The 15,665-nt window shown below is 50.2% G+C and overlaps 1 protein-coding gene across 1 annotated transcript in view; it reads right to left on the bottom strand.

Moving 5' to 3' along the window:
* Positions 1-3,375: 3,375 nt before the first annotated feature.
* The window catches only part of LOC103185808 (zinc finger protein 664-like), a 27,239-nt gene continuing 14,949 nt past the window's right edge, over positions 3,376-15,665 (bottom strand). Inside the window, 5 exon segments of the mRNA XM_042333492.1 lie at positions 3,376-3,505; positions 3,507-4,594; positions 7,488-7,628; positions 8,380-8,542; positions 9,226-9,299. Of these exon segments, the coding sequence (XP_042189426.1) occupies positions 3,431-3,505; positions 3,507-4,594; positions 7,488-7,628; positions 8,380-8,542; positions 9,226-9,270 (1,512 nt within the window). The 5' untranslated portion in view covers positions 9,271-9,299 and the 3' untranslated portion in view covers positions 3,376-3,430.

Here is a 15,665-nt window from a genome sequence, read left to right on the forward strand (position 1 = left end):
AAATTGACGGTTTGGTAATTGGGAGCCAGTGGAGCCTGGCAAGGTCAAGCCTGGTATGTTGGGGGAACAGGGTTTTGTTTATACATTTTTGTGAATAGCATTCTTAAAATAACACATTCAAGATTTAATTATTAGTTATTAAAGATCTTTTAATAAGAAGTGTAAAATAGTAATGAGTTATGTGAAAATTGTGAACATAGTATTTTGTTTTGTGGAATTGTCTTAAAACCGAGGGACCAAATGACTTTATCTGCCAAAGTCAATTCCCAAACATATCTGATGGTCAATTCCCAAACATATCAAGGTTCACAATATTTATTTTGGTCACTGGTACATGTGGAAACCCATCACCATATTTATGAACGTCTAAACCACACAGAGTTCTGGCATGCCACCTACACATGGAAATTCCCGTAGCTAGAATGTAATGTGCAGTATTTCCCCACAGAGATGTAACTTGCTCATCTAATTCGAGAAAGTTTGTATACAACAATGTCCTTACTGACTGGAAGAGTACCGTCTTCACCAACAAAAACAGCAGTGTCCTCATTTACGATGTAGATGAATAGATCAGTGCTGGTTGTCATTTCATCTCTACTGATAATATCTTGAGACATCATGTTAAGTGTGACATTGTTCATTGTGCTGTCATGTCCATTATGGCACTGTATCCACCGTGACATCATGTATTATGTATATAGATTATTTTGTGACTCACATCTTTAAAACAACACATTTGGAAGACTTGCAAGAGCCTCACTTAAGCAGCGAGCCCAGCAGCGTGAGGAGGGAACTGAGTGAGGTGGAACAGAGTGAGAATTCTGTTAAGGAATTTGGTGAGAGTGGGAATTCGGTGCAGAGGGGGAAAGAGGTGCTTAATTATAAAATATATAATAGTTATATTAAAATAATATAAAATATGTCTGGGAATATGGCAGGGCAGCTGAGACCAGTTGCATGTACAATGTGGGAACTCCAGGATGCTTTGTACGCTCAGGGTTACTGAGCTCGAGGAGAGGCTGGTGTCACTACATAGCATACGGAAGGTTGAAGAGTTCATGGATCGAACGTTTCAGGAGGTGGTCACCCTACAGCCACAGAGGGTTCAAGAGAGACTGAGTGGGTGACCACCCGGCCTGGTAAGAATAGGGGACGGGCAGTGCAGAAATCCCCTAAGAGTGTGACGCTCACAAACCGGTTCTCTGTACTGAATACTGGTCAATGTAATTGTCATTGGGGACACAATGGTGAAAGGAGTAAACAGACATTTCTGCAACCAAAAACATGACTCTCGCATGGTATGTTGCCTCCCTGGTGCCAGGGTTGAATACATCATGGAACGTGTGGAAAATGTTCTACAGGAGGAATGGGAACATCCAAAAGTCGTGGTCCATGTTGGGATCCATGACATAAGGAAAAAATGGCTGAGATACTACAGGGTACTATCAGAAGCTAGGGAAAAAATCTAAAGAGTAGCATCTCAAAGGTGGTGATTTCTGGATTACTCCCAGTGCCTCATGCAAGTGAATATCGAAACAGGAGATCAAACACATGAATGCATGGCTGGAGAAATGGTGCAAAAAGGAGGACTTCAGATTCCTGGATCATTGGGACCAGTTCTGGGGCAGGTGGGACCTGTACAAGGTGGATGAATTACACCTGAACCGGGCTGGGACCAATGTCCTCACAGGGAGGTTAACTAATGCTGTGGGGAAGGGTCTAAACTAATTTCGAGGGGGAAAGGGAATCAGGATGTAGCATTGAAGAGGACAAACAAGTTATATAGAGATGAATAGTAATATAATCAGGAGTAATCCAGAAAAAGGAGGGATTAGACAGGGGAGAAATGCAGAACAGACTGAGTTGGTTTTGGAGTGCATGTAAATGGATGGAGTGTATCAAATAAGGTTGGTGAGCTGCAGGCTCAAGTTGCCACGTGGAGTTATGATGTAGTGGCAATAACGGAGACCTGGCTCAAACAAGGGCAGGAATGGGAGCTAAATATTCCTGGCAAGAATGTATTCATGAGGGATAGGGAAGGAAAAAAAGGAAGAGGGGGCTGTGTGTGGCAATATTTGATTAAAGATATGGTTACGGTCCTGGAAAGGGATGATGTGCTAGAGTGTCCAAAAACAGAATCTATTTGGTAAGAGTGAAGGAGCAGTTACTTTGTTAGGTGTACACTACAGACCACCAAATAGTGGTAAGGAGATAGTGAGCAAATCTGCAAGCAGATTTCAGAAAGATGCAAAACCAACAGAGTAGTAATAATAGGGAACTTCAATTATCCTAACATAGGCTGGCAAAATAACAGTGTAAAGGCAAGGAGAGGAAGGAATCCTAAAACGTATTCAGAGGGCAGAGAAATTGGATAATAATAACCCGAGAGGAGATACTAAAAACGTTGACGGTGTTCAAAGTAGAAGTCACCTGGTCCAGACGGGATGCATCCTAGGTTACTGAGGGAAGTAAGGATGGAAATAACAGAGACTCTGACCACAATCTTTCAATCCTCCTTGGTCACCGGGGTTGTGCCAGAGGACTGGAGGATTGCAAATGTTACTCCCCTGTACAAAAAGGGGCAGAAGGGTAAACCCAGGAACTACAGGCCAGTCAGCCTAACATCAGTAGTGGGAAAATTTCTAGAGACTATGATGTGGGACAAAGTAAATTTTCACTTAGAAAGATATGGGTTATTAAAAGACAGGCAACATGGATTTGAAATTGTGTCAAACAAACCTGAGAGTTTTTTGATGAAGTAACGGAGAGGGTGGATGAAGGTGGTGCATTTGATGTAGTTTATATGGATTTTCAGAAGGCGTTTGATAAAGTCCCACATAAGAGACTTATAAGCAAAATAGAAGACCATGGTATCAAAGGGACAGTGACAGCATGGATACAGAACTAGCTGGGAGACAGAAAGTAGAGGGTGGTGGTGAACAGTTGTTTTTCTGACTGGAGGGAAGTGTGCAGTAGTGTCTGCTGGGGGTCAGTAATTGCTGTTTTTGATCTATATAAATGACCTGGACTTGGGTATATGGAGCACAATTTCCAAGTTTGCAGATGATACTAAGCTAGGAAATGCCGTAAACAGTGAGGATAGTAGCAGACTGCAAATGGATATAGACAGACTGGTAAAAATGGGCAGACATGTGGCAGATGAAGTTTAATGTGGAGAAATGATGCAATTTGGGAGGAAGAATGAGAGGTAATATAAACTGGCAATGTGGCGGAGGTGAAGGAAAGTGTTCAGGTACCGGATGTGAGGTAGGTGTTTCCTCATCAGCTATCTGGTGGACATCTACCTTCAAGATATGGGGAAACATTGTGCCTGTGTCAGCTCAAAAGATGGGCCGAATGGCTTCTTTCTATGCTGCAATACTCTATGATTCTATTATATGATTCAGCACATTTATATTGTGTGCTCTTCTCAGTGATTTTGGAGGATCCTTGATTCAGTGAAATTATTTCCACATCCGGGCCATTTATACGGTCTCTCTCCTTTTGTGTGATCGCTGGTGTCTCTTGAGATTCCCCGAATATGTAAATCGCTTTCCACATTCAGTACATTTATATGGTCTCTCTCCTGTGTGTGATCGCTGATGACTCTGGAGATATCCTGATGTTGGGAAACTCTTTCCGCATTCAACACATCTATATGGTCTCTCTCCTGTGTGTGAGCGTTGGTGTGTCTGGAGGTTCCATGAACTTGTGAAACTCTTTTCACATTCAGCACATTTATATGGTTTCTCTCCTGTGTGTGATCGCTGGTGTCTCTGGAGGGCCCCTGACTGTGTAAAACTCTTTCCACATTCGGCACATTTATAGGGTCTCTCTCCTGTGTGTGATCGCTGGTGTATCTTGAGTTCCCATGATGTTGTGAAACTCTCTCCACATTCAATGCATTTGAATGGTCTCTCTCCTCTGTGTAATCGCTGATGTGTCTGGAAGTTCGCTGAACTTGTGAAACTCTTTCCACATTCAACACATCTGTACGGTCTCTCTCCTGTGTGTGATCGCTGGTGAATCTGGAAGTGACCTGATTGAGTGAAACTCTTTCCACATTCGGCACATTTATACGGTCTGTCTCCTGTGTGTGATCCCTGGTGTCTCTGTAGGTGCCCAGCTTGCTTGAAACTCTTTCCACATTCTGCACATTTATACGGTCTCTCTCCCGAGTGTGATCGCTGGTGAACTTTGAGCTCCCCTGCTGTTGTGAAATTCTTTCTACATTTGGCACATTTATACGGTTTCTCCCCTGTGTGTGATCGCTGGTGTCTCTGGAGATTCCCTGAACTTGTGAAACGCTTTCCACATTCAGCACATTTATACAGTCTCTCCCCAGAGATCGATCGCTGGCGACCCTGCAGAGATCCCCTTTGTGTAAACTCCTTTTCTCCAACTGTATATGTGATAAATCCCTGACTTTCTCTCTGCTGTGAAGAAACAATTATGTTACAAGCTGATTGTGTTGCTGTTGTATCTTGACAGAGTTCAGGATGTCTTCTGTGGTGTTTCTGAAGGAACTCGGCTTGAGTAAATACAATGTTACAGTGAGGGCAAGGGTGAGCCTCAGAATCATCCACTTTGGGTGCTGATGGGAGAAATGAAAGAGCTATATCTTCAACATTTCAGAATTTTCTTTAGGAATTGACAAATTTTGACTTAATCCTTGCATTTGTATAGCACTTGATCAAGTCAAAACACTTTAAAATGTTTTATAGTAATTAATTGTAGTGCCAACAACCACATTTTGTGCTTATAAGGAACCCTTCATGCAGGGTAGCGTCTCAGAGCACTTAATAATTGTTGGAGGTCCCGTCTTATGGATGAGATGTTAAACCGAGCTCCCCATCTGTGCCTGATTAGGTGGATGTAAAAGATCCCATGATTCTATTCCAAAAGAGAACAACAACAAAATTACTTTTGTACAGCGCCTTTCCAGAGTTTTTCTCTCTCACCCACAGTGTCCTGGCTTATAATATCCCAGATAAAATTGGTCATTTTCCTCATGGCACTTTGTGGGACAATGCCATGCAGAAATTGATTGCCGAATTCACCTACAAATAGACAGTCACTACACTTGACTCTAAAATCTTGCAAAGCACTTTGAGACGTCTTGATGACCATGTCAAATGAAAGTTATTTTTTCCAATACTCCTGTAGGATCTTTAACAACTGTCTGAATTTACACCGAGGGACTTTAGCTTAGCTTCCATGTCTATAATAATACAGCACTTTCCCTCCGCCCCCTTCCAGTGGGTCGCAAGACGTCTCACAGACGTGATAATCATAGATTCATAGAATTATACAGCACAGAAGGAGGTCATTCGGTCCATCACGTCTCTTTGAAAAGAGCGATCCAAATCAATCCCACTCCCCTGCTCTCTTCCCATAGCCCTGCAAACTTGTCCTCCCCAAATAATTATCTACTTCTCTCTTAAAACTTGCTATCAACTCACTCGCTGTGTGAAAACATATCTCCTCACCTCCCCTCTGTTACTTTTAGCAACTATTTTAAATTGGTGTTCTCAGGTTACCAACCAACCCGTCCGTGGAAATAGTTTCTCCTTGTTCACCCTATCGAATCCCCTCATAATTTTGAAAACATTTCTATTAAGTCTCCTCTCTGCTCCAAGGAGAATAATCCCGGCTTCTCCAGCATCTTCTGATAACTGAAGTGCCTCATTCCTGGTACCATCCTGGTAAATCTTCTTTGCACCCTCTCCAATGACTTGACTTGACATCCTTCCTAAAGTGTGGTGCCTGGAATCGAACACAGTCTCTCACTGAGGCCTCGTGTTTTACAAAGGTTCATCATAATTTCCTGACTTTTGTATTCTATGCCCTTATTTATAAAGCCTAGCAGCTCATATACTTTTTTTAACAGCTTTATCTGCCTGTCCGGCCATCTTCAACAATTTGCTTATATGAACCCCCGGGTCTCTCTGTTCCTTCACCCCCTTTAAGATTGTACCATCAGCTTATATTGCCTCTCCTCATTCTTCCTCCCAAAATGCATCATTTTACCAGACTGTCTATGTCCACTTGCAGTCTTCTACTGTCCTCCTCACTGTTTACTACTTTTCCTAGCTTAGTATCATCTGCAAACCTGGAAATTGTACTGCCTATACCCAAGTCCAGGTCATTTATATAATTTATGTATATAGATCAAAAACAATACTGACCCTTGGGAGACACCAATGCACACTCAATGCACACAGTCAGAAAAACAACCATTCACCACCACTCACTGCTTTCTGTCTCCCAGCCCGTTCTGTATCCATGCTGCCACTGTCCCTTTAATACTGTGGGCTTCTATTTTGCTTACAAGTTTCTTATGTGGCACTTTATCAAACTCCTTCTGAAAATCCTTATAAACTACATCAATTGTATTACCTTCATCCACCCTCTCCATTACTTCATCAAAAATCTCTATCAAGCGCTATACTAAATGTAAGGACTATTATTAACTGGGTTGTGAATAGACAGGACTGTGAGCTCAAAGTCCTAACATGAGTCTTGAACCCATATCCCAGAGGTGAAGATGTAGCTCACCTGAGCCAGATGAACATTTGGAACTTTGAAAATGTCCATGTTGAGGAGTCACAGGCTCTTCTCATGAAAGTGACAAACATAAAGTAACCTCTCTCGATGAGGTGAAACTTACAATGTGTGATCATAACCTCATGAGAAACCTGATAACAATAATGAATCCTTGGGTTCAATATAACACCAATGAGGTGAAACTTCTCAAAGCTCTTTACAGGTATTGGAGGGATGCTTCCTACTTACCTAATTCCAAAGAGTGTGTATTGGGGGACAACTGCCAGAACCAGCTAAAACCACGTAGCAGTAAAACAATTGGTAGTAGTGTCTGGCAACCACTCCTGCTGTTTGTCCACCTAGGACCACCTTCCCTGCTGGGGCTTCGGCTTGCAGGGTTAACAGGAGCTGAGTGGGAAGAATCTGATTCACTTTCGTCTGACTCGCTCCTTCCTCTGTGACCGTGCTTCTGGTCACATTTCCCTCCCAACCCCTCTTGGCTCCTACCTCCAGCTCAGGTGCCAAGCCACGACAGTCATGCCACCTTGGGACATCCTCTTAACGAAAGATGCTGTATCAATGTAAATCTGTATTGTATTGTGAATTCTGTGAGAGACGTTTCAATGACGTGACAAGGCACTGTATCAAATGCCAGGATTATTATCAAACTCACTTTTTGAATAAAACATAAATGACCTGGGATGTGTCACGGGCATGAAGGGATGTAACGTCCACCTGAATGGGCACAGACAATGTCGCGTTCCCTCCCCCCAGCAAGCACTGCAGTGTCAGTCTAGACTCATTGTCCGTGATGTGGGGGTTCGAGCCCACAACCTTCTGACTCGGAGGCCAGAGGGCAACCAACTGAGCCAGGCTGACATCTACCCGATTTTGCACTGGAGCATTTTATGCTGAGAAACTCAGATTGATTTCTCACATACACAGGTAATCATCGTCAGGGAGATCCCTTTCCTCAGTATAAGTTATTCTCTCCCTCTTTCTCAATCCGTATCTGCTGCTCCCAACCTCTCCTCCACTCGCTTGGTTGTCTTTGAAGTTCAAACCATTTCCGGTTCGGCATCCTGTGAAGTAAATTAAAAGAAGAGCAGGATTGAGAATCATAGTGTACACCGAGTCCTAACCCTCGGCCATTATTCCACAATTTAAGAAGGTGCTAAATTTATGGGAAATTCAATTCAGTGTAAACTGAACTCACAGCCCAGACTGACATTCCAGTGCCAGCACTGAGGGAAAGCACCGCATTGTCCTTTAAATTAGAAGTTAAATCTCACTCACTGTCTGTGGCTGATCTGCTGGGGGTTAAATATCTTCCACAGCACCATTCGAAAAGAGAAGGGAATTTCTCGTTCTGGTGATCTCTCTTTTTGCCCCAAAACAAAATTAGTCATTCACTCCATGGCTGTTTGTGGCACATTGCTGTGTGTATATTGCTGCTGCATTCGCCCACAAAATACATAGTCACACCACTTTACAGTGTATCCTGTAAAGCATTTTGAGATGCATCAGCTACTTGATATGATGTTGTTATCAAATGGAACAATTATTATTAACTGTGGGAAAATCTATTTTAAATCTTTCAGAATCATTGACGGTAAGGGGAGGGCAAAAGGTCTCACAAGGCTTACCAAACACGAGAGTGTATAAGGGATTCCTTCACTCACAGAGCATCAATAAGAGCAACATTGAGGGATAGAATCGGAAAGTGGGATTAATGATAAAAAAGTAAAACAGAGTCAACGATGGCAAAGATACAATGGGACAAACTGCCTCCTGTGCTCAATCTTTCAGTGTACCTTTTTGCAGGAAGAATACCTTTCTTAGGTGTTTTGAGATCTTCATCGTCAACAACTGAGACTCCTCTTTTGACCAGACTATTCTCTTCATTTGCTGAACCCTTGGCTTCAGTCACCTCTCTTGTGTGGTCACCTCCATCCTCAGCTGATCCTGCCGGGATGTATGAGATTTCCTTTTTGCTCTAAAATACAGAATGTAAGAACATTATAAGCATGTGTCAGTCTGGCTCACTCTCACCTGTGTCATAAGGTTGGGGTTCAAACTCCACATCAGGATGTGGAATCCATATAGTCTAAGCTGACACTTCAATGCAGTGCTGGAGGTGAGTTGCATTGTTGGAGGTGCCACCCTTCAGATGAGGCCCCATTTACTGTCCAGGTGGAGTTCTCCTCCCGATATGAAAGGCAAATCTACTAGGGTGATAGATTACTGCTATCAGAAAAGACTGGGTAGGTTAAGCCTTTCTTTGCTAGAAAAGAGGCGTGCAAGAGGGTACCCAACAGTTTAAAATTGTAAAATGGTTTGATAACGTTAGCATAAATAGTCTGTTACTACTTGTTGGGGAGTCCGTAACCAGGGACACAAGTATAAGATAGCGACTAGAGGATCTATATGATAATTTAGAAGGAACATATTCACATAGAGGGTAGTGAGCATGTGAATTCACTGCCAGAAGCAGTAGTTGAAACAAATCGTATAGATGCATTTTAGAGGAAGCAAGGTAGAAAAGAAGAAGGAAGGAATATGGAGTGGATGGAGATTGGAGCAGGTGGACTACAATCACCAGGATGGACTAGCTGGGCCGAATGGTCTGTTTCTGTGCTGGAAATCAATCTAAAGTTTATTTAATATTTAGCTAGTTACCTCCTTGCTTTTTTTCCTTGCTGGCTCCCTCTTCCTGGCTTCCATCCTGAACGCAGGCTTGACGTATTTCACTTCTGAGAAGTAGACAAGAAAGGGCAGCTCATATCAATGGCAAGGTTCTCACACACGCTCCCTCAGACACACTCACATTCCCTCACATACGCACTCACTCTCTCACACATGCACTCTCTCTCACACGCACTCTCTCTCACACATGCACTCGCTCTCACACGCACACTCTTTCACACACTCTCACACACACTTACTCACACATTCTCACACACGCGCACAGTCCCTCACACACTCGCTCTCTCACATAAGCAGTCGCTATCTCACTCGTGCTCACATGCACACACTTGCACTCACATGCACGAACTCACGCTCACACACGCACTCGCGCTCACACACACACACTCGCGCTCACACACACGCACTCGCGCTCACACACACGCGGTCGCTCACTCGCACACACGCGCACTCGCATGCACGTGCACTCACACGCACGCACATGCATTCGCACTCACACACAATCACTCTCTCACACACACGCGGTCGTTCATTCGCACATACGCGCACGCGCGTGCACTCACCCACACACACACCCTGCCCACGAGCCCACACACACTTGCCCACACACACACACACACCCGCCCACCCACACTCTCGCCCGCGCACACACACACTCGCCCACTCACACTCGCGCCTACCCACACTCGACAACACTCTCGCCCACCCACAAAAACACACATAATAATAATATAATAATAATAATCCTTGCATTTGATATAGCGCTTTTCACGTCGGGAGGACGTCCCAAAGCGCTTCACAGAACACACTGTGAAGTGAATTGATTGTACATTTGTGGGCGAACGCGGCAGCCAATTGCACACAGCAATGTCCCACAAACAGTCGTAGATTGAAAATGACCAATTTATTATTGTTTTTGGTTTTGGAGGGATTATTATTAGGCTCTGTGTGGAGTAAGGAAACTTGCCCAAGGTTTCGCCCTCTGCCTGGAATTGAACTCAGGTCTCTCGCTTGCAAAGCGAGTGCTCTAACCACTGAGCTACAGGACTCCACATACACCGCCCACGCACTCTCGCCCGCCCACATACACTCTCGCCCGCCCACATACTCTCGCCCGCCCACACACACACTCGGCCGCCCACCCACACTCTCAGCCGCCCACCCACACTCTCGGCTGTACACCCACACTCTCACCCACCCACACACACACTCTCGCTCACCTACACACACACTCTCGCCCGCGAACACACACTCACTCTCACCCACCCGCCCACACACTCGCCCGCCCACACACTCGCCCGCCCACCCACACTCTCGCCCGCACACCCACACCAACACACACACATTCTCGCCCACCCACACTCTCGCCCACCCACACACTCTCGCCGGCCCACCCATACCCGCGCCCAGCCATACACACACCAACTCACCCACCCACGAACACACACACCGCCCGCGAGAGCCCACCCACTCTCGCTTGCCCACACACACTCTTGCCCGCCTACCCACACTCTCGCCCGCCCGCCCACACACTCTCGCTCGCCCGCCCACACTCTCGCCTGCCCACACACACACACGTGCCCACCCACACAAACACTCGCCTATCCACATTCACCCACACTATCGCCCACCCACCCTCACGCCCGCCCACCTTTTCACCCACACTCTCGCCCGCCCACACACACTCTCGGCCGCCCACCCACACTCTCAGCCTCCCACCCATACTCTCAGCCGCCCACCCACACTCTCGGCCGTACACCCACACTTTCGCCCGCCCACACACTCTCGCCCGCCCGCACTCTCACCCGCACACTCGCCTGCCAACCCACCCACACACACTAACTGTTACAGACACACACTCTCACACACTCACTCTCACACACACTCACATCCCCTCACACACGCACGCGCTCTCACAGACTCAATCGCTCTCACACACGCGCCCACACACACTCTCGCCCGCCCGCCCACACACTCTCGCTTGCCCGCCCACACACTCTCGCCCGCACACAATCTCGTCCACCGACCCAAACACACACAGACTCTCGCCCGCCCACCCACACTCTTGCCAGCCAACCCACGCTCTCACCCGCCCACCCACACACTCTCGCCTGCCCGCCCACACACTCGCCCGCCCACACACTCGCCCACCCACTGACACTCGTGCCCGCCCACCCACTCTCGCCCGCCCACCCACACTCTCGCCCGCCCACCCACACTCTCGCCCGCCCACCCACGCTCTCGCCCGCCCGCTCACACTCTCGCCCGCCCGCACTCTTGCCCGCCCACCCACACACTCTCGCCCGCCCACACTCTCGCCCAACCTCACACACACACATGCCCACCCACACAAACACTCGCCTACCCACATTCGCCCACACGTTCGCCCGCCCACCCACACTCTCGCCCGCCCACCCACACCCACACACACACTCGCCCACCCACACACAAACTCTCGCCTGCCCACACACACACACGCTCGCCCGCGAACACACACACCGTCGCCCACCCGCCCACACTCTCGCCCGCCCGCCTACACCAACACGCACACACTTTCGCCCGCCCACCGACCCTTTCGCCCGCCCACCCACCCTCTCGCCCGCCCACCCACCCTCTCGCCCGCCCGCCCACCCTCTCGCCCGCCCGCCCACACACTCTCGCCCGCCCGCTCACACACTCTCGCCCGCCCGCCCAGACTCACACGCTCACACATGCGCACTCACACATGCACTCTCACACACGCGGACATGCTCTCACACAGACTCAATCGCTCTCACACGCGCCCACACACACTCTCACCCGCCCGCACTCTCTCTCGACCGCCCACATGCGCACCCATCCACACTCTCGCCCGCCCACCCACACTCCTGCCCACCCACCCACACTCTCGCCCACCCACACACCCTCTCCCCTGCCCACCCACACCAACACACACACTCGCCCACCCACACACATATACTCGCCCACCCACACACACACAAACTCTCGCCCGCCCACACACACACACACACTCACCCACGAACACACACACCCGCCCGCCCGCCCACATTCTCGTCCGCCCGCCCACACTCTCGCCCGCCCGCCCACACCAACATGCACACACTCTTGCCTGCCCACACATTCTCGCCTGCCGGCCCACACACTATCGCCTGCCAGCCCGCACACTCTCGCCCGCCAACCAACCCACACACACTAACTGTTACAGACACTCACTCTCACACACTCACTCTCATACACACTCACATTCCCTCACACACGCACTTGCTCTCTCACGCGCTCTCACACACGCGGACACGCTCTCACATAGACTCAATCGCTCTCACACATGCACCCACACACACTCTTGCCCGCTCTCTCTCTCGACCGCCCGCATGCGCGCCCGCCCACACTCTCGCCCGCACACACACACTCTCGCACGCACACACACACTCCCGCCCGCACACACACTCCCGCCCGCACACACACTCCCGCCCGCACACACACACACTCCCTCCCTCCCGCCCGCCCGCTCACACACACTCCCTCCCGCCCGCACACACACACTCCCTCCCGCCCACACACACACTCCCTCCTACCCGCACACACACACACACTCACTCACTCCCGCCCGCACACGCACACACACACACACACACAGCCGCCCGCCCGCCCGCTCACACACACTCACTACCGCCGGCACACACACACTCCCTCCGGCACACACACACTCCCTCCCGCACAAACACACTCCCTCCCGCACAAACACACTTCCTCCTACCCGCACACACACTCCCTCCCGCACACACACACTCACTCACTCCCGCCCGCACACACACACTCCCTCCCGCACACACAGACACACACTCCCTCCCGCACACACACACTCACTCACTCCCGCCTGCACACACACACACACACACTCCCTCCCGCCCGCACACACACACTCCCTCCCGCACACGCACACACACACACACTCCCTCCCTCCCGCCCGCACACACACACACACAGCTACACACACACACACACACTCCCTCTCGCCCGCACACACACACACTCATATCCCACCCCGGGCTGATGGGCTCCGGGGTCGCCTCTCCCTCCGCCCTCACCCATTAACGCTGCACTAATTGGTCAACTCTCCTCCTCCTGATTGACCGCAGCCACATCAATCACTTAAACCCCACACCCCACAGGGCGTCAGCCCACTACTCACATGTCGCCACTGGTCGGTATCACCCCCCATACACCCCCCAAACACACACCCACCTAAACCCCCCATACACACACCCCCATACACCCCCCATACACACACCCCCATACACACACCCCCATACACCCCCCATACACACACCCCCATTCACCCCCCATACACACACCCCCAAACACACCCCATACACACACACCCATACACCCCCCATACACACATCCCCATACACCCCCCATACACACAACCCCATACACACACCCCCATACACACACCCCAAACACCCCCCATACACACACCCGCATACACCCTCAAACACCCCCCATACACACACACCCAAACACCCCCCATACACACACCCCCAAACACCCCCCATACACACACCCCCATACACCCCCCCAAACAACCCCCATACAAACACCCCCATACACAACCCCCCAAACACATACCCCCATACACACACACACCCCCATATATCCCCCATACACACACCCCCATCACCCCCACACACACACCCCAAACACCCCCCATACACACACCCCCAAACACCCCCCATAAACACACCCCCAAACACCCCCCATACACACACCCCAAACACCCCCCATACACACACCGCCAAACACCGCCCATACAAACACCCCCAAACAACCCCCATACACACACCCCCAAACACACCCCCAAACACACACCCCCAAACACACACACCCCCAAACACACACACCCCCAAACACACACACCCATACACCCCCCATACACACACCCCATACACACACCCCCAAACACCCCCCATACACACGCCCCCCCAAACACCCCCCATACACACCCCCATCACGCCAACACACACATCCACCATACACACACCCCCATACACACCCCCCAAACAACCCCATACAAACACACCCAAACACCCCCCATACACACACCCCCATACACACCCCATACACCGCCCCCACACACACACCATACACACACCCCCACACACCCCCATACACACACCCCCATACACCCCATACACACACCCCCATACACCCTCCATACACACACACCCATACACCCCCCAGACACACACCCCCATACACCACCCATACACACACCCCCATACACACACCCCATACACACACCCCCATACACCCCCCATACACACGCCCCCATACAACAACAACAACAACAAGATTCCATTTATAAAGCGCCTTTCACGTCAGGAGGACGTCCCAAGGCGCTGCACAGTTGGGTCAGGACCGAGCAGGGGGGAAATGGTCAGGGTGAGGGAGGGAAGGGAGGGAGCGAGGAGGGGGGAAATGGTCAGGGTGAGGGAGGGAAGGGAGGGAGCAAGGAGGGGGAAATGGTCAGGGTGAGGGGAGGGAAGGGAGGGAGCGAGGAGGGGAAGAGAGTCGAGAGGGGAGCTGAAGGCACGGTCAAAGAGAAAGGTTTTGAGACCGGCCTTGAAGGAGGAAAGGGAGGAAGCGGCGAAGGCACTGGGGGATGGAGTTCCAGAGCCTGGGGCTGAGAGGCTGAAGGCCCGACCACCGATGGTAGGGCGGTTGGGGCGGGGGACGTGGAGCAGACCGGAGCCAGAGGAACGGAGGGTACGGGCAGGTAGGTAGGGGGATAGTAGGTTGGAGAGGTAGGAGGGAGCGAGGCCGTGAATGGCCTTGTAGGTGAGGATGAGGATCTTGAAATCAATCCTCTGGGGGATGGGGAGCCAGTGGAGGCGAGCGAGGGTGGGAGTGATGTGGTCCCGAAGCCTGGTGCGGGACAGTACACGAGCTGCAGAGTTCTGAATGACCTGCAGCTTGTGGAGGGAGGTGCGGGAAGGCCGGCGAGGAGAGAGTTCCCATAGTCCAGCCTTGAGGTGACAAAGGCGTGAACCAGGGTTTCAGCAGCGTGAGGGGTGAGGTAGTGCCGTAGTCTGGCGATGTTCCGGAGGTGATGGAAGGCGGTGCCAGTTGTGGTGCGGATGTGAGGGAGAAAGGACAGCTCAGGGTCGAACAAAACGCCGAGGTTCCTGACTGGCTTTGAGAGGTGGAGAGTGCAGCCTTGGATGCTGATGGTGTCAGCGCCTGAGGTGCGGAGGCGCTGACGTGAGCCAATCAGGAGGGCTCGGTTTTTCGCACGTTGAGCTGAAGAAAGTTGTCTCTCGTCCAGGACTCGATGTCGGACAGGCAGCTGTCAGGACATCGGTGGTCGTGGAGTTGAGAGTAGAGGAGGAAAGGTAGAGTTGGGTGTCATC

The sequence above is a fragment of the Callorhinchus milii genome, unplaced genomic scaffold (genome assembly GCF_018977255.1).
Source record: "Callorhinchus milii isolate IMCB2004 unplaced genomic scaffold, IMCB_Cmil_1.0 Scaffold3, whole genome shotgun sequence".
NCBI classification, from domain to species: Eukaryota; Metazoa; Chordata; class Chondrichthyes; order Chimaeriformes; family Callorhinchidae; genus Callorhinchus; species Callorhinchus milii.